The sequence below is a fragment of the Dendrobates tinctorius genome, unplaced genomic scaffold, assembly GCF_039654945.1.
Source record: "Dendrobates tinctorius isolate UK_male_01 unplaced genomic scaffold, ASM3965494v1 ptg000098l, whole genome shotgun sequence".
NCBI lineage: Eukaryota > Metazoa > Chordata > Amphibia > Anura > Dendrobatidae > Dendrobates > Dendrobates tinctorius.
The window spans coordinates 3,753,464-3,773,616 of record NW_027361766.1 but is presented as its reverse complement, the minus strand read 5'-3'; the positions used below and the strand labels follow the sequence as shown (position 1 = coordinate 3,773,616).

Here is a 20,153-nt window from a genome sequence, read left to right as displayed (position 1 = left end):
CGCTTGTGGCTGTGCAGAACTACCCTGTGTGTGTGGGGTGCGGGGTTGGAGCGTGGAAAGGAGTTCCCACCTTACCTGGATGGTGGGGCACTACACCTTAGGGGAAGGTGCAGTACCTCTGTGGCACCACATACCCCCCCCCCCCCCCCCGTTAAACACAGCACGTCCGCAGGCTGCAAGGTAAACAAAATTGACAGTAGAGGAACATACAAAAATTTTTATAATGCTGAATAAACATTTCTTATACTAAACTTCCCAATATGAGAGGCACTCATTCTTGAACGTTGCAAACAATTCTTAATTATCTATCTAAAATTCTAGGTCCAAAAGTGCAATTCTCAATACTATACGTAATTCAAAGTGCTATTATCTCTTGCTCACTATCACTTCAGTATTCTCTATTAGTACATTTCTTCATTATCTTTCCTTTTTTTTTTACATTGTCTACTTTTTTGTCATCAGCTCAAAGTGACATTCATCATCTACATTTTCAACTCTTTATCCTTTATTCAAATCTCTCTTTTCCCTGTCAAAGCATTTCTTAATTCTATATAAAAGTAATTTACTCTCATAAGACACATCATTAAATACTTCACATTAAAACATCAACAATTCTTGTAAACGCTGAACACTGCTCCCAGCCGGGATTTCTTGCAGTGTCCCTTGAGGTAGACATCATCTTCGCAAAGTGTCCTTATGTAAAATACCTTATCTTCGCAAAGTGTCTTTATGTAAAACCAAGAGAGGGCACCTAAAGTGGTGCAACTATTTACAATTGCAGTTCTGGATCATACAGCGTCCATGATCTCCTCAGTTCAAATGTAGAAACGCTGCCAGTAAAACATGGCAACACACAAAACTAAACCATGATGCAAACAAAAAGAAGGCACAACGGTGCAAAATACCCTCCTGGGCAGCGAGAGTTTTAGTGCTGATTTCCTCTTGGGGTTCTGGAAGCTGTACTGGAACTGCTACCAGGTGAAAAGAACGCATTTACAGTCCTCAGATACTCCTCCTCTTGTGGCGTGAAGCCGGTCCCTTTTTGTACCTTGGGTACACTTTGGGCAGTGGGAACAGTAGATGGTTGCTGCCGAGATGTAGATGCTGCCTGGGGTACCGCAGGGGTGGTAACGGGTACCGGGGAAGGAACACAGACTTTCTCCTTCAGGTAAGTTGACAGCAGGGCTTCTGGTATGCGGCGGATGTTTAACGCGTACCAGCCGCGTAGTCCCTCATGCCTGGTATAGGTCACGTACTCCCCTGGCTGTAGGTCTCGCGCTGGGTGTCCCTTCCGGAGGTGGGACTCCACATTCCTCTGGCTAAAGAACAAATCAGAGATGCTCTGGTGGTCGGCGATGAACCCAAACTCCCGTTCACGGTTCACATTGAGGACCTGTCCCTATCCAGCCGAGTCCCGGGGACCGTAGCGACCAGCACGGGCCCTCTCTTTCCGGTCCAAATCTGGGCCTAGTACTGCTAGCCGGCGCCGCTCCCTCTCCCGGTGTTCAGCTGCCAATTGCCGGATGGTAGCCTGACACCTAGCCCAGTTCTCCTCATCCTCCTGCTCTTACCGGGACCGCTCTAGACTGGTCCTGTACAGCGGCACCACCTCCAGGGGTTTCGGTGTTCCCCCCCAGGGACAGACATCCCGGTCCCAGACCAGATCTAGCACGACCTGGCCAGCCGCTGCGACCGCGGTTCACCCCAAGGCCTTCCCAGGTGTCGGGGTATCAGACATACCTGGGGCCTCCGGGCGGTGTGGTCTCTGCTCCGATGCCGGTGGAAGCGGGTCGGTGGCAGCGGGTGGTGGCTCCGGGTCCGCGGGGGCCTCCGGTGGGACCTGCACAGCCGTGTCAGGTCCGAGTGGGAGCGCAGCCTCAGCTCCCGGGGCCTCCGGTGACTCCTCCGGGCAGGCCGCGACCAACTGAATGGACAGCGTGGATGTGTAGACTAGTGCTGCCTGAGGACAGTCCGGTGCAGTGGTGAGAGGTGCCTGTGGCGTAGGCCCCTCCAAGGCGTGTGGCCTGCTCAGCCTCCATAAGGCCTCCTGCCTCAGTCGCAGACGGCATGTCAGCTGGGCGATGTCATCCTCCAGCTGCTGGCTGGTCATTTCAGAGACGGGGTCGGAGCCTTCAGCCATGGCGCCGGGGAGATCCGACTCAACCTCCGCGCGCTCTCCAGGCCTCCTTCCCTCTCCTTCCAAAATGGCATTCTGGAGGTCTTCTTCCTGCCTCGGCCCCTTTCCCGCCACTGGCTTCTTCTGCCCCTCCTTCCGGGGGCGGCGTCTTCTTCCAGCGCCTCCATACCAAGCCAGTATATGAACCCCTCGGGGGTGGGCCACGTTGCTGTCACATAGTAATTCAGGCAGGGGAGGCCCAAGACTCTTCGCGGTCTTTTCCTATGACCTCCCATCTCTTCACGCCCTTCTTCTCCACACCAGCGGCCATTTTCAATGTTCATGTCACAGACTATTAAATTGGGTCTTCTGCACATTTTACAAAAGTTCTAAGTCCAACAAATCTCAGGCACACAGAACCCGATGTCATCGGGTCTCGTTATCCTGTTCGTGTCGCCAAGTTGGGTCGCCCTCCCAGGGCCGTGGGGTACTCGGTACCGGGCCGGTGTCAGGGGGAATGTGTCACAGCAGCGATGACCCGGTCCGTGGCCCGTGGCGCCCAAATCAATGGCGGTTGCGATTTGTAGTGTAATAGTTCGTGATGCCACCCGTACATCTGTGGAGACTGAGCCTCAGGGGCGCCACAAATGCACTTGGTGAAATCATCAAAATCCACTGCTGACAGCTCCCTTTGCAATTGCTGACTAATGACGTCCCAGATGTGCACGATGGGAGACACATCCAGAGATGCTCCAGACAAAAGCAACATGTTTAGGCCACACAGGCTTCTCACAGAAGCATAAGCAACATGCGGCCTGGGTTTGTATTGTTGAAAGCAGCTCTTAGGACAGATTGGAGAAGCGTTCGTACCACTGGTTCTACAACTGATCAATCCTGTACTGAAAATGAAATTATACATCACATACCAAAGCTAAATTGTCAAAAAAGTGTCTACAAGAACTATCGCAAGACATTTGAACAACATTAGACTAGGAGCCAGACGTTCAGCTACAGGTGTTCTATTGACCTTACACCACCACTCTCAAAAGGCTCTCATGGCCATTTGGAGACCAGATGCTGTAATGGAGCAATAGAGGCTGGAAAGGAGGTATATCTTCTTTGTTGATCAGTACTGCTTTTGTCTTGTATGAAATGATAACTGGAGATTTCTCTAGAGACCACATGGGCTACATCATAAAGATGCCTTCGCGAGACAACATTACACAAAATCTACTCCTGGGATTATAGTGTTGGAAGGCCTAATATACAATACCTGGACCCCTCAGTTCTTCATTCCAAGCATACAAACAGCTTGACCTAACATTGATTTGCTCGTGGAACCAGTGGTACAGCAATTTTTCCAACCTGTCCCAGGACCTGTTTTTCAACATGACATTGTCAAGTTGTATTTTGCTTGTACCACTGTGAGCAGCCTGAGTGGCCTAAGCATGCTACCATGGCCTGAACTTGTCTCCTATCCAGCACATCTGGGATGTCATTGGCTGGTAATTGCAAAGGGAGCTGCCAGCAGTGTACTTTGATGATTTGCATGCCCATTTACATTTAACGTGACATAACATTCCTGAGACAATCATTAATATCCTCATAGATAGCATGCAGAATTGTATATGTCTGCGTATTTCTGAGAATGGCACTTATCGTTGATACCAAAAAAAACTGAGATGTTTTGAAATATGTTGTTTCTATTTATTCATCATTTGCAAATTATTAATTTGTCAATCCATCCATTTCCATAATTCCATGAATTTTCCTTCTTGGTGTTGCAGTTTTAATATTGAGGAGTGTATACTGCTTTTTGCTTCAGTGCTCCACTTTACGTACTCTGATAGGACATATCACAAGGTATTGCAAACACCCCCTTTTAACTCAGTATTTAAGAATACAATGCTAAGGCATCTCTAGGGCAATCTTTGACTGGAATTTTGCATAATCGTGTTTATATTTAAACAAAGCCTCTGGTAAAATAGATAAATCTTCTGTTTTGCATAAACAGTCATTTGCATATATTGGAGATTCGTGTTTTATGTTCTGCATGCATCTTCAATACATCTTCCTAGAGATTTGTAATAATACAAGCATTATAGCATACAACATTGTTTTATCACCAAACCAGTTATTCCCTTATAAACATATTCCTTTTTAATGGACTATATTACTAACATTTTTAATTTTCTGTTTAGAAAGATCTATAACATTGGTTTTATTGTTATAAATTGTTTTATTTCTACGTGAAGATGTCAATCATAGTAATGGTCTTTTGGTTAACTTGTACAGTGGGTAGAGGAAGTATTCAGACCCCTTTAAATTTTTCACTCTGTTTCATTGCAGCCATTTGGTAAATTCAAAAAAGTTCATTTTTTTCTCACTAATGTATACTCTACACCCCATCTTGACTGAAAACAGAAATGTAGAAGTTTTGCAAATTTATTAAAAAAGAAAAACTGAAATATCATACGGTCATAAGTATTCAGACCCTTTGCTCAGACACTCTTAATAATAAATATTATTTTTTTATATAGCGCTAGCATATTCCGCAGTGCTTTACAGTTTGCACACATTATCATCACTGTCCCCAATGGGGCTCACAATCTAAATTCCCTATCAGTATGTCTTTGGACTGTGGGAGGAAACCGGAGTACCCGGGGAAACCCATGCAAACACGGGGAGAACATACAAACTCCTTGAAGATGTTGTCCTTGGTGGGATTCGAACCCAGGACTCCAGCGCTGCAAGGCTGCAGTGGCATCCACTGAGCCACTTGCTGTCCATTTCCTTGTGATCCTCCTTGAGATAGTTATACTCCTTCATTGGAGTCCAACTGTGTTTAGTTAAACTGATAGAGCTTGATTTATAAATGCACACACCTGTCTATATAAGACCTCACAGCTCACAGTGCATGTCAGATCAAATGAGAATTATGAGGTCAAAAGAACTGGCAAAGGAGCTCAGAGACAGAATTGTGGCAAGGCACAGATCTGGCCAAGGTTACAAAAGAATTTCTGCAGTACTCAAGGTTCCTAAGAGCACAGTAGCCTCAGTAATCCTTAAATGGAAGATGTTGGGGACCACAAGAAGTCTTCCTAGACCTTGCTGTTCAGCCAAACTGAGCAATCGTGGGAGAGGAGCCTTGGTGAGAAAGGTAAAGAAGAACCCCAAGATCTGCAAATGCAGTAGGGAGATGGGAGAAAGGCCCATAAAGTCAACTATCACTGCAGCCCTCCACCGATTGGGCCTTTATGTCAGAGTGGCCCAACGGAAGCTTCTCCACAGTGCATGACATATGAAAGCTCACATAGAGTTTGCTAAAAAAAAAATATGACTCTGATGAGATGAAGATCAAACATTTTGGTGATAATTCTAAGAGGTATGTGTGGAGAAAACCAGGCACTGCTCATCATCTGCCCAATACAATCTCAACAGTGAAACATGGTGGTGGCAGCATCATGCTATGGTGGTATTTTTCAGCTGCAGGGACAGGATGACTGGTTGCAATTAAAGGAAACATGAATGCGGCCAAGTACAGAGATATCCTGGATGAAAACCTCTTCCAGAGTGCTCTGGACCTCAGACTTGGCCGAAGGTTCACCTTCCAGCAAGACAATGACCCTAAGCACACAGCTAAAATAACAAAGTAATGGCTTCAGAACAACTTTGTGACTATTCTTGACTGGCCCAGTCAGAGACCTGACCTAAACCCAATTGAGCATCTCTGGAGAGACCTGAAAATGGCTGTCCACCAATGTTCACCATCCAACCTGACGGAACTGGAGAGGATCTGCAAAAAAGAATGGCAGAGGATCCCCAAATTGTTACGGTGTGGGAATACGGTGGAACCTGGAAGTGGACCCTCTGGGTCACGGCTCCAGAGCCCCCGAGGGCAAGCGGACCATGTGGAACCACCCCTATACAGGGAGCGTTAGGGGCAGCCCCACAAGGGATGGAACCGCAACAGCCGGAGCCAAAGGGGCGACTAGGGCTAAGTATCGGAGAGTCAGTGGTGAGGAATATGGAACCCAGATGCACGGAGGACTTCAGAAACCAAGGAGCAATAGAGACAAGCGGAACCGGGGGCACAGGAGGCTAGCGGAGGCTGCAGGAGAGAGAGAGAAAGATGAGCACAGTACGGACAGGGGCTAGGAGAACACAGAGTGACCAGACAGGTAGCCGGAGGTGACGATCCGGAGAGGCACACAGGTCAAGGCTGAGACACAGGGCAAGGCAAGAGGAGGAAACGGAGCAGGGGGCTACTGAGGCAGCACAGACAGGACAGAATGAGTGCACAGAGGATACAGGGGCCTGAGGATAGCGGGAACGCTAAAGGAGAGACAGCGTCACCGCAGAAGATAATCAGGCGTCTTACCTGACGAGACGCCTTGCTGAAATAGCCGGTGGGCGCCATGTTGGGGGTGGAGCCACTGCATCACAGCTCCCAGATGTCCGAGCGCCAAGGGAGATGACAGGCACAGGCGCACAGGACCGACAACGGGGACCCCGGATGTCTGGAGCGGGGGTGCGACGTGGAGCAGGAGCGCACCGGGAGGCGCGCAGAAAAGTAGCGAGACCACGCCGGTGAGTATGACAGGCAGGGAGCATGACACAAATCCAAGTATGAAAAACTTGTTGCATCATTCCCAAGAAGACTCATGGCTGTACTAGCTCAAAGGGTACTTCTACTCAATACTGAGCAAAGAGTCTCAATACTTATGACCATGTGATATTTCAGTTTTTCTTTGCAAAAATTTCTACATTTCTATTTTTTTTAGTCAAGATGGGGTGCAGCATGTACATTAATGAGAAAAAAAATGAACTTTTTTGAATTTACCAAATGGCTGCAATGAAACAAAGAGTAAAAAATTTAAAGGGGTCTGAATACTTTCCGTACCCACTGTACAGTATGAGTCCACACAGAGCCTTCCTATATACAGTATGAGCCACCACGCAGCCCCTATTTATAGTATGAGCCCTCACATAGCCCCTTATATACAGTATGAGCCTCCACATAGCCCATTATATACAGTATGAATCCCAACATAGTCCCTATATACACTGAGTATGAGCAACCACACAGCCGCTATATGTATAATATGAGCCCCCAAATAGCTCCTCATATATAGTATAAGCCCTTGCATAGCCCCTTATATACAGAATAAACCCTCAAATAGCCTCCCTATATACAGTATTAGTTCCCAAATAGCCCCCTTTATACAGTATGAGCACCCACATAGCCTCATTATACAGTATGAGCTCCCACTTAGCCTCTATATATAGTGTAAGCCATCACACATCCCCTATATACAGCATGAGCCATTAGCTAGCATATAGTCAGTATGAGCCTTCACATAGCCCCCCCACAGAATATACAAAACAGCACTGGCGTTCTCCCCCTAGCGCTCTGTTCCAGCCTTTGGTGCACAGATTCTCCGCACAGCAGATACAATATAGTGATGTCAACACATCTGCTGTCTCAGTCAAACTCGCTGATTGGTGAACAAAGGAGCTGGTGGCTCAATCCTCCACCAATGTATACACTGCTATCTGCATCCTGGCGGTGATATCAGGACACGGACGGTAGAGAGTATAGTGTGGCCTGTGGGCAACTTTTTTCAGCCCTTCAGGTTTTTTAGTCCGTGTGTCAGACTGGAACAGTCACAGTGCCAGATGTGGCTGTAGTTTGCCCAGGTCTGACCTAATGCATTAAATATATGGTCCAAGTGTATGACCATAAATTGAATTAAATATATGATGCTAAATATTTAATATTATATTTTATTTGGTGCTGATTGATTGACTAACACCAATTAAGAATGGACCTCACACATACTTGATATTTCATTTAGTGTTAATAGGAATGTTCTTCTCAAGAAAACCTACCCGTCATACCAGGAGCCGCACAGTGAGGTTGCTGGATGGAGACAAGCCGATTCCTGCATTCGGGAGTCCAGTTGTTCAGTATGCAAGTGTATCATTTCCGAAGGAAAGACGCAGGTATATGCTGGTTCTAAAATTGTTATTAAGTTTTATCCACAGAGAGTTCTGTACTGATTTCTCTATACAGAGCAGCCTCATAAATTTATATTGTAGGAAGCAAACTCTGCAGCCTCGAGCCACGGTCCTAGAGTTCCTGAAGAAACTTTTTACTTCCTTGTGATTTATTATCCTAAATTGTAGCTTAACTTTTGGCCAGATTATCTTTTATAATTTGAGGATAAGATCACAAATTGGAGGATTCTGCTGGTAATTCACATTTTATCACTGTTACATTGAAGGTGCTGAAATCTGTTGTAAAATTTCACAATATTTGTAAAGCAGAAAAGGCATACTTGTTTTTCTGTGCTTAAAATGCCTGTAGCATTTGAATAAGATTTGTAAAATCTCATCCACTTGCCCGAAGCTGAAAACCCATGAGCAATGGCGCAAGTTGGAGCCTGTGGGCCCAAATGCAAAATCTCCAACAGGATCCGAGGCCCCTGTTGTCTCCAGTGTCCAGGTGCGACTGCAACTCTTGCCTTTATTACAGGTATGTCCCTGCCACTAAGGATATTACTCAGGTAAAATATGCAGAAAATTCGATTAAAAAGGATTCACCCAAAGGACATGTTCACACTGCGTCTTTTTTCCAATTTTTTTTTTTTTTTTACCGGGTCTGCACAAAAGAATGATGGAAAAACTGCTAACAAAGAGATCAAAAGAATGGTCCATTAATTTGTATGCGAAAATAGCTTGCTGATCATATTTTCATGCCAAGCGTTTAAAGCAAGTAATGTACATTATTCTGGAAATTTTTGGTAGTTAGATGCTCCATACTTTACAAGCTTTCCCATTGACTTGCACTGTAAAATACAGAGCGTCTTCTGAGTGGAAAATACCAGAAGAATAAATACGTCACTGAAGTGGTAAGAAGTATATATATACAGTATATATATATATATATATATATATATATATATATATATATATATACTGTATATATATATATATATATACTACAGTCATGGCCAAAAGTTTTGAGAATGACACAAATATTATATTTTCACATGATCTGCTGGCCTCTGGTTTTTATGTGTGTTTGTCAGATGTTTTTATCGCATACAGAAATATAATTGCAATCATATTATAACAAAAGGTTATATTGACAGTTAGAATGAGTTAATGCAGCAAGTCAATATTTGCAGTGTTGACCCTTCTTCTTCAGGACCTCAGCAATTCTCCCTGGCATGCTCTCAATCAACTTCTGGATCAAATCCTGACTGATAGCAGTCCATTCTTGCAAAATCAATGCTTTTATTTTGTCTGAATCTGAAGGTTTTTGTTTGTCCACTCGTCTCTTGATGATTGACCACAAGTTCTCAATTGGATTAAGATCTGGGGAGTTTCCAGGAAATCTCAATGTTTTGTTCCCTGAGCCATTTAGTTATCACATTTGCTTTATGGCAAGGTGCTCCATCATGTTGAAAAAGGCATTGTTGATCGCCAAACTGCTCTTGGACGGTTGGGAGAAGTTGCTCTTGGAGGACATTCTGGTACCATTCTTTATTCATGGCTGTGTTTTTAGGCAAGACTGAGAGAGAGCCCATTCCCTTGGCTGAGAAGCAACCCCACACATGAATGGTTTCAGAATGCTTGACAGTTGGCATGAGACAAGACTGGTGATAGCACTCACCTGGTCTTCTCCGAATAAGCCGTTTTCCAGATGTCCCAAACAATCGAAAAGGGGATTCATCAGAGAAAATGACTTTACTCCAGTCCTCAGCAGTCCACTCCCTGTACCTCTTGCAGAATATCAGTCTGTCCATGATGTTTTTCCTGGAGAGAAGTGGCTTCTTTGCTGCCCTCCTTGAGACCAGGCCTTGCTCCAAGAGTCTCCGCCTCACAGTGCATGCAGATGCACTCACACCTGCCTGCTGCCATTCCTGAGCAAGCTCTGCACTGCTGGTAGCCCGATCCCGCAGCTGAAACACTTTTAAGAGACGGTCCTGGCGCTTGCTGGTCTTTGTTGGACGCCCTGGAGCCATTTTGGCAACAAGGGAACCTCTCTCCTTGAAGTTCTTGATGATGCGATAGATTGTTGACTGAGGTGCAATCTTTCTAGCTGCGATACTCTTCCCTGTTAGGCCATTTTTGTGCAGTGCAATGATGACTGCATGTGTTTCTTTAGAGATAACCATGGTTAACAGAAGAGAAACAATGATGCCAAGCACCAGCCTCCTTTTTAAAGTGTCCAGTGGTGTCATTCTTACTTAATCATGACAGATTGATCTCCAGCCCTGTCCTCATCAACACCCACACCTGTGTTAATGGAGCAATCACTGAAACGATGTTAGCTGGTCCTTTTAAGGCAGGGCTGCAATGATGTTGAAATGTGTTTTGGGGGATAAAGTTAATTTTCTAGGCAAATATTGACTTTGCAAGTAATTGCTGTTAAGCTGATCACTCTTCAGAACATTCTGGAGTATATGCAAATTGACATTAGAAAAAATGAAGCAGTAGACTTTGTAAAAATTAATATTTGTGTCATTCTCAAAACTTTTGGCCATGACTGTAGATGGTGGCCCGATTCTAACGCATCGGGTATTCTAGAATATGGCCAGCGGGAGACCGACGTTCAAAAGATGGTCCAGGACGATGCACCACGATCGACGATCTCACAGTGGGGGCCCGGTCGCTGCTGCATGTCACACTGAGGCTAAGTATCCACGTTGCAGAAATGCTGCGAAAATTTCCGCAGCATTTCCGCAACTGCCACTGTGGAAAAAACGCTTGCGAATTCCCATGCGTTTTCCCGCGGAAAACATGCGTTTTTCACGCGATTTTCCGTGCTGAATTCAAGCGCATTCCAAGCGATTTGAAGCATCGCTTGGAATTTGATTGACAGGTTGGTCACACTTGTCAAGCATAGTGTTTGACAATTGTGATCAACTTTTTATTATTGATGCTGCCTATGCAGATCTCCTGACGATAGCGGTGGCGTGCGTCGTTCGAATTCCGTGCCAATTCGCGGCCGCGACCAATCAGCGACGGGGGATTTCCGTTACAAACAGACAGACAGAATTAGATGATTATATAGTAGATATTATATAGTGATGATTATTCACTATCCTTGGATGACATTTTGGTATATTTATGAGGTGATTCTTAGCATGCATTATCATGACAAACATTTAACTATTTGCTTTGCTGAAGTGCACTTTTGGCTGTATTATTATGTACTAGTGGAGCTCCACATATGAGCTGTCCCATGTGAAACTATTTGGGGGGGGTGTTTTGATTACCATGTTGGTTTTGTGGTTTTAAATGTTTTTATCTATGTGTACGCGTATGTCCCAGATTCAAATAAAGATTTACATGGTTTTTCTATTATATCAGGTGTGCACGCCAACATTATGTTTGGTCTTTTTTTCTTCATTTTTTACCTCCTCCTCTTGATACATCCCATTAACAGGAACGCCTTCAGCCACCTGCTGTGGCTCCCTTAGGGTCATTCCAGCTCCCCTCTGAGCAATCAGATAATCCCATCTCCTCCCACAATTCCCAAAACCATTTAAAGTCCTGGCCTATTACAATAGGAAATGGGACCCGATGGATGCAGTGGACTTCCATCTTCCTTCCGGGAATCAGATAGTCAGGGAGTGTGGTGCTCACCAGGGTCACTGGGCTCCCTGAGTCTAGAAGACCAGTCACACTCTCCATTGAATGCCACAGTACACCTCTGTGACCTCTTGTCAGAAGGATAGTCTGTGCATAATCCGACACCTGTGCTGTTCGAACGTAGTTCCCGGCAACAGTCCTTCGACACATTCGCCGCTGCCCCTTTTTGGGCCAGCACCCCTATTTGGGTCACTGCCCCCTTTTGAGACTCCACCCCTTTTGGGTCACTGCCCTTTTGGAACTCCGCCCCTTTCTGGGCAACCATCCCTGTTTGGGTTACTTTCCCTTTTGGGACTCCACCCCTTTTCGGGCAACCATCCTGTTTGGGTCACCGCCCCCTTTTGGGACGCCACCCTCTTTCAGGCAACTATATCTCCTTGGGGTGCACGCCATGGACTCCCAAAACCCTCTCAGGCCCCTTACCACCTGTGCACGGTAGTCTATCCGCCCCAACAGTTCCTCACAGTGAGGCTCTGCACTGCTCTGCAAGGCTCTGTCCAGCCACGCAAGGCTCTAAACAGCAAGGTTCCACACTGCTTTGCCAGGCTCTCTCCGGTCTGCAAGGCTCTGCACGGTTCTGCACAGCGAGACTTCGCACCTCCCTGCCAGGCACCACAAGGCTCTGCACCTCTCTACATGGCTCTGCAGATTTTGTGGACCTGCCGATCCACAGCAAACCACCGGGAGTTTGTGGACCTGCTGATCCACAGCCAACACCTGCTGTAGTCTTCCCAGATACCTCCTGGACCGATGTCTGTTGTCTAGCACCAACTTTGACGATTCTCCAATATCCCTGGATTGGGAGTACTCACTTGGCCGGTCGATGAGGCATACGCTGGGACACTCGGTTAAAACCAAAAGTCCATTCGGTTTATTAATACACAGCATAAACCGAATCTCAGGTACTTGGTAACATGCAGCACCCCGTGCACCGTCCGGCAACAGTTCGGCCTTACAGAACCCACGGTCCTCGCTGAGTCATGGTGTGCCTAACACAGATTAGTGTCCATTAACTGTACGTGATGACCCCACAGGTGCCCAGATACCTCATCCTCAGAGGTGTCCTCTCTGGAGGAATACCACAGGCCTCCTCTCTCTAGCTCAGCCTAGCCAGCACTTCCCGTTCACAAACACACAGTCTCTATCTTGGGTCTTCAGACACACCCCCTTGGGTGGGGTATGTAGGTGACTGGACCCACCCATCCTCTCCAAGTCACCTGGAAGCCTTCGCAATGTATAGTAACCTTCAGCAGTAGATCTGCTGAGCAAAACAAGCCCAGGCTTCTATCATAGGGCAACCCACCTCTGTGATAGATACCGCCCATTAACCACATGGCCACCTGCCGTACCAAAATATATGCATATATATAGTGAAGGAAATAATTATTTGATCCCTTGCTGATTTTTTTAAGTTTGCCCACTGACAAAGTCTTGAACCAGTCTATAATTTTAAAGGTAGGTTAATTTTAACATTGAGAGATAGAATGTAAAAAAAAAAATCCAGAAAATCACATTGTATAAATTTAATAAATTTATTTGCATTTTGCAGTGAGAAATGAGTATTTGATCCTCTACCAACCATTAAGAGTTCTGGCTCCTACAGACCAGTTAGACTCTCCTAATCAACTTGTTACCTACTTAAAGACAACTGTCTTACATAGTCACCTTTATAAAAGACTCCTGTCCACAGACTCAGTCAGTCAGACTCTAACCTCTACAACATGGGCAAGATCAAAAGAGCTTTTAAGGATGTCAGGGACAAGATCATAGACCTGCACAAAGCTGGAATTGGCTGCAAAACCATAAGTAAGATGCTGGGTGAGAAGGAGACAACTGTTGGTGCAATAGTAAGAAAATGGAAGAAATACAAAATGACTGTCAATCGACATCGATCTTGGGCACCATGCAAAATCTCACCTCGTAGGGTATCCTTGATTATGAGGAAGGTGAGAGATCCACCTAAAACTACACAGGGGGAACTTGTTAATGATCTCAAGGCAGCTGGGACCACAGTCACCAAGAAAACCATTGGTAACACATTACGCCATAAAGGTTTAAAATCCTGCAGTACCCACAATGTCCCCCTGCTCAAGAAGGCACATGTGCAGGCCTGTCTAGTTTGCCAATGAACACTGATGATTCTGTGATTAGGAGAAGGTGCTGTGGTCAGATGAGACAAAAATTGAGCTCTTTGGCATTAACTCAACTCACTGTGTTTGGAGGAAGATAAATGCTGCCTATGACACAAAAAACACCATCCCCTCTGTCAAGCATGGAGGTGGAAATTATATTTTGGGGGTGTTTCTCTGCTAAGGGCACAGGACTACTTCACTGCATCAATGGGAGTCTGGATGGAGCCATGTACCATAAAATCCTGAATGACAACCTCCTTCACTCCACCAGTAAAAATGGGTCGTGGCTGGGTCTTCCAAGAAGACAATGATCCAAAACATACAGCCAAGGCAACAAAGGAGTGGCTCAAAAATAAGCACATTAAGGTCATGGAGTGGCATAGCAAGTCTCCAGACCTTAATCCCAAAGAAAACTTATGGAGGGAGTTGAAGCTCCGAGTTGCCAAGCGACAGCCTCAAAATCTTAATGATTTAGAGATGACCGGCAAAGAGGAGTGCACCAAAATTCCTCCTGACATGTGCGCAAAACTCATCATCAACTACAAAAAATGTCTGACTGCTGTGCTTGGCAACAAGGGTTTTGCCATCAAGTATTACATCTTGTTTGCCAGAGGGATCAAATACTTATTTCTCACTGCAAAATGCAAACAAATTTATATAATTTATACAATGTGATTTTCTGGATTTTATTTTTGATATTCTATCTATCAACGTTAAAATTAACCTACCATTAAAATTATAGACTGTTCATGTCTTTGTCAGTTGGCAAACGTACAAAATTAGCAAGGGGTCAAATAATTATTTCCTACAAATTTCTTAAATTTTATTGATGGACTATTGAACTATTCACTCCATGTCTTACCTGATAGGCCCCCTTATTTAAGGTATAGGGCCTTTGACACAATTTTGTATGTAATATATTTTCTGTTCTGATGATACTGTTTCACCTGTTTTGCATCTGCTATTTTAAGGGACACTGAAAGGATGTCCAAATATACACTGCTCAAAAAAATAAAGGGAACACTTAAACAAAAGAATATAACTCCAAGTAAATCAAACTTCTGTGAAATAAAACTGTTCATTTAGGAAGCAACACTGTTTGACAATTAATTTCACATGCTGTTGTGCAAATGGAATAGACAACAGATGGAAATTATTTGCAATTATCAAGACACCCTCAATAAAGGAGTGGTTCTGCAGGTGGGGACCACAGACCAAATCTCAGTACCAATGCTTTCTGGCTGATGTTTTGGTCACTTATGAATGTTCTTTGTGCTTTCACACTCGTGGTAGCATGAGACGGACTCTACAACCCACACAAGTGGCTTAGGTAGTGCAGCTCAGCCAGGATGGCACATCAATGCGAGCTGTGGCAAGGTTTACTGTGTCTGTCAGCATAGTGTCCAGAGGCTGGAGGCGCTACCAACCAGAAGACAGGCCAGTACACCAGGCATAGAAGGGCAACAACCCAGCAGCAGGACCGCTACCTCAGCCTTTGTGCAAGGAGGAACAGGAGGAGCATCGCCAGAGCCCTGCAAAATGACCTCCAGTGGGCCACAAATGTGCATGTGTCTGCACAAATGGCTAGAAACTGACTCCATGAGGATGGTCTGATTGCCTGACATCCACAGATGGGGGTTGTGCTCACAGCCCAACACTGAGTGGCCCTCCAAAGAAATGCAACCCTACACCATTACTGACCCACTGCCAAACCGGTCATGCTGAAGGATGTTACAGGCAGCAGATTGCTCTCCACAGGATCTCCGGACTCTGTCACGTCTGTCACATGTGCTCAGTGAGAACCTGTTTCATCTGTGAAGAGAACAGGGTGCCAGTGGCAAATTTACCAATCCTGGTGTTCTGTGGCAAATGCCAAGCGTCCTGCATTGTGTTGGGCTGTGAGCACAACCCCCATCTGTGGACGTCAGGCACTCAGACCATCCTCATGGAGTCAGTTTCTAACCATTTTTACAGACACATGCACATTTGTGGCCTGCTGGAGGTCATTTTGCAGGGCTCTGGCAGTGCTCCTCCTGTTCCTCCTTGCAGAAAGGCTGAGGTACTGGTCCTGCTGCTGTATTTTTGCCCTCCTATGGCCTCCTCCACATCTCCTGGTGTACTGACCTGTCTCCTGGTAGGGCCTCCAGCCTCTGGACACTATGCTGACAGACACAGCAAACCTTCTTGCCACAGCTCGCATTGATGTGCCATCCAGGATGAGCTGCACTACCTGAGCCACTTGTGTGGGTTGTAGAGTCCGTCTCATGCTACCACGAATATGAAAGCACAACTAACATTCAAAAGTAACGAAAACATCAGCCAGAAAGCATTGGTACTGAGATGTGGTCTGTGGTCCCCACCTGCAGAACCACTCCTTTATTGAGGGTGTCTTGATAATTGCCAATGATTTCCATCTGTTGTCTATTTCATTTGCACAACAGCATGTGAAATTGATTGTCAATCAGTGCTGCTTCCTAAGTGGACAGTTTGATTTCACAGAAGTTTGATTTACTTGGAGTTATATTCTGTTGTTTAAGTGTTCCCTTTATTTTTTTGAGCAGTGTACGTCAATTTATGGTCTGGAATACCTACCTTCTGGCTTATAAGAGAAATGTTCTTTTCAAATTGTCCTCATTGATTAATTAAAATTCTGTTCAAGACAGTAAATTATTCATTAAAGTTCTTCCGTCGTTTCCAGCATTCACACTATTGACGGGCTGCAGGGAATTCTTCTTATGTGCTTATCAGTAAATAACCTGAGATTTTGGATCATTTTTGCATTCCATGAACCCCATTTGATGTTTTATCACACTGACTAATTTCTATTTGTTAGATGCCAGACTGAACCATTGTCGGATTGCATTACTAACTAGTAATGAGTTGATCCATTAACATCTTATCTTGTTGCGCTAGTGCGGAATGAGACAAGGCAATAAAGGAATGTCAGAAGATTTGACAAGCGAGGAAGATCTGAAACCAAAGAATGAATTCTCATCCCTGAGGACTCGGAGCATAGATGGGGCATCAAGTGATAATGGTTGCGCATTGACCAGGAGGAACCCAAAGTCCTGTGTTCATCATACTTATCAGGTTAGCCTTATTTTACATTGAACTAATCAATTAATGTAGTATGCCTCATACTGTGTGTGTGAAACACATTTTTTCCCCAATACATGTAATGTAGAGCACTCGGTCTTTCTTTGCCCGAGTTCATGACATTGGGTAGCGAATTATAAATAAGCTTGGACAATTTTGCAGCATAGATGTACACTCTTGGATGAATGGCTGCGCTTGAGACATTTCAACCATTAACCATCAAATCAAAATATTATTTGCACAGTATATTGCTCTAAAGTGAATGTTCAGCTCCGCACACATTTTTTTTTTTTAATCTAAATCCAATATTCCTTGCTGATTATATTCTTTATATACTTTTATGTCACTTTTACTTTTGTCTGATACAAAGCATCAAATATCCGGCATAGACAGAAATGATAAAATGTTACCCACCTGCAGCCACCACAAGACGATGACACATTATTAATTACTGAACTATCTCCAAAAGTATTATTAACCTCTTCCATTTCATTTCTTCCTCCCTTCCTCCAAAAGTTATAACTTTCATTTTTCCTTCAACATAGGCGCTTCATTTTTTCATGAAGAGTTTTAGTTTTAAAGGAGATATCAGGCAGTTTTTAAAAAAAGGTATGGCGTGGCTAACAGAGGCAACTACCTGCCTGTTGTATTCGCCTCGGTCATTGACCGCTCCTGCCAGAGATTCCCCTGATCCCTGTCAACAGAGCAGCAGTTTCTCTTCCTGTTTACAGGGCGGGACTACTGGCGTCATGCTGATTGACAGTCGACTTACCCCAATCAAACAGCGGGAGTCGGCTGTTTATCAGCATGACCCTGCTAGACCCACCCTGTCAACAGGAAGACATACTGCTGCTCTGTGGACAGGGAGTAGCTGATTCTCTGTCAGGTTTTCTAAAGATCTGGATATCCTCTTTAAATTACACCATTCAATTTACAATATAATGTACTGGAAATTCAACATTGTTTTGGGGGTTTTGTTTATGGCACTTTTTATGTGGCAAAAATTACCTGGTACCATCACTACTCAGAACTGTGAAATTTCAGCAATACCAACTTAAAAGTTTGGTATAAATTAAAAAAAAACTATATATCTTTATTTTTTATTATAGAGGTGAAAAACCTTCAGACACTTCTAAAAACAATTTGGTTTGCGTTTCCCCGTACCTTTTTTTACTCTCATTTGAGTTGTGTGAGGGCTTGTTATTTTTTTTGTCAAGAGTTAATGACATTATTTATACCTTTCTGAGATATATATATATACTGTATATATGAAGTTTTGATCACTGACACCCATGGGGGCTTTCCTTTAACTCTGCTGTTACATGTATCTGCCAGATACTGTGCGGGTTCAGCTCCTGAGCCTACTCCATATACCTGCACCTAGCATGTGACACCTTTCAAGAGTGAGACTAATTATATTGCTGGGTATGGTAGTAAGACAAGTTCAAACAAACCATCATGACTGTAAATGGATATTCCATCCCTGAGAAAGTCAACTTTGAATCATATTGTAAATGAAGTACATTATTCCGCTCCAAGTACTACTCCCATTGGAGTTAATTCACTGTTATCACCAACACTGAACTGACTTCAGTCAAGTACATGGTATTAGCTCAAGCAGGAAAATATTATGGAGTATCGATCAATGATCCGAGAATCAGCCATACTCAGTGTACTTGCATTGTCATTTACCTAAACTTTCAAAGTTAATTTCTTTTTGTGATGGAATATCCATTTGTGGCCAGGAAGTTTCGTTTGAACTTGTATTTTTCTACTCTACCCAGTAATGTATTTAGTTTGGTAATGTTAAAAATCCTGACAGGTTCCTTTAAGAAGAGCAAGCGTACCTAATAGCGCAAGGACAGATTTTTTTTTTTTACCTGCTCACTATGTGGAAGTGGTGTAGGGTATAATTTCTAATGCATAGTTAGTTTCAAGCAAAGAAAATGCAATCCCCACACTAAATTGAAAGTCGCTGACCCTATCCTGATGTCAGGTAATTGCTCTGACAAGGTCGGCCTAATTCATTGCCTTCTCTATTGCTAATATACCCCTACACGGTTTGTCACACAGATTGAACCTATGTTTCCTAGCATGCTGCCACTCATCCAGTCCTGTAACAGAAGGAGACCAATAATATTTTATAGCTAACTGTACTCACATAAATGAATGATACCTGTGAGGGGAGTTTACTTCAGAACAAACCGTCTTTTGTTTTGTTTCTACACAAAATAAACACATGTGTGAGTGTTATGTAGCAATAACTAATTGAGCCTGGAAAAATAAATCGTTGCATGACAATAACATGTAGTTGGATGATCGCAGAATCCTTTCCATGCTGAAGAAAAACCCCATTTACAAGATCCAGTCTAGTGAAGAACACTCTACAAAAGTAGGCACGTTTCAGTATCTAAGTCTACCATAAAAAGAAGTCTTCATGAAATAAAAAAAAATGCAGACCACCACAAGGCCAGATCAGACTTTGCCAAAAAAAATATCTAAAAAAGCCAGCCCAGTTCTGGAAAAGCATTCTTCGGACAGAAGCTAAGATAAACCTGTAACAGAATGATGGGAACATGAAAGTGTGGAGAAGGCTTGGAACGGCTCATAATTCAAAGCACTCCACATCATCTGTAAAGCATGGTGGAGGCAATGTGATGGTGTGAGGGAGGGCCAGGGCAGTAGTCATAGCTGAGGACACCGATGTATCTATGCCCTGTCCTCCCATCACATGAAAATAGTGTCCATTACTCTGCATACCTGTGGCTTCACTTCCTGCGCCGTCAGCGTCCTCTCTGCGCTGCTGAAGGCTCCCTATAGATTGTTCCGCATGAATAGAGACACAGTCAATTTCAACTTTCAAAAGAACAACTTTAATGTTTTTTTTTTACACAGCACATCCATATTCTTTGCAGCATTTACAATATGTTCCACATTGCACATTTCCTCCTGTTTTCCGGCACTTCTCTCTCTGTCACACAGCACGTACCCAGGTCGATCCGTATCGTATGGTTCCTCAGCGTCCTCCCTGTTCAGCTCTGTTACGGTTAAACATTCCCTAGTCTGTTTCGCCCCAGACATGAGAGTATCAGCCTCCAAAGTCAGCTGCCACATGGTGAGCGACCTGCACTTCTGTACTGTCT

At 44.3% G+C, this 20,153-nt stretch overlaps 1 protein-coding gene across 2 annotated transcripts in view; it reads left to right on the top strand.

Moving 5' to 3' along the window:
* The window catches only part of PHTF1 (putative homeodomain transcription factor 1), a 196,844-nt gene that overhangs the window by 84,512 nt on the left and 92,179 nt on the right, over window positions 1-20,153 (top strand). For both annotated transcript variants that reach the window (XM_073587060.1, XM_073587059.1), the window contains exons 8-9: window positions 7,975-8,122; window positions 16,828-17,004. In XM_073587060.1, coding sequence (XP_073443161.1) covers window positions 7,975-8,122; window positions 16,828-17,004 — 325 coding nt within the window. The remainder of the gene's footprint in view (window positions 1-7,974; window positions 8,123-16,827; window positions 17,005-20,153) is intronic.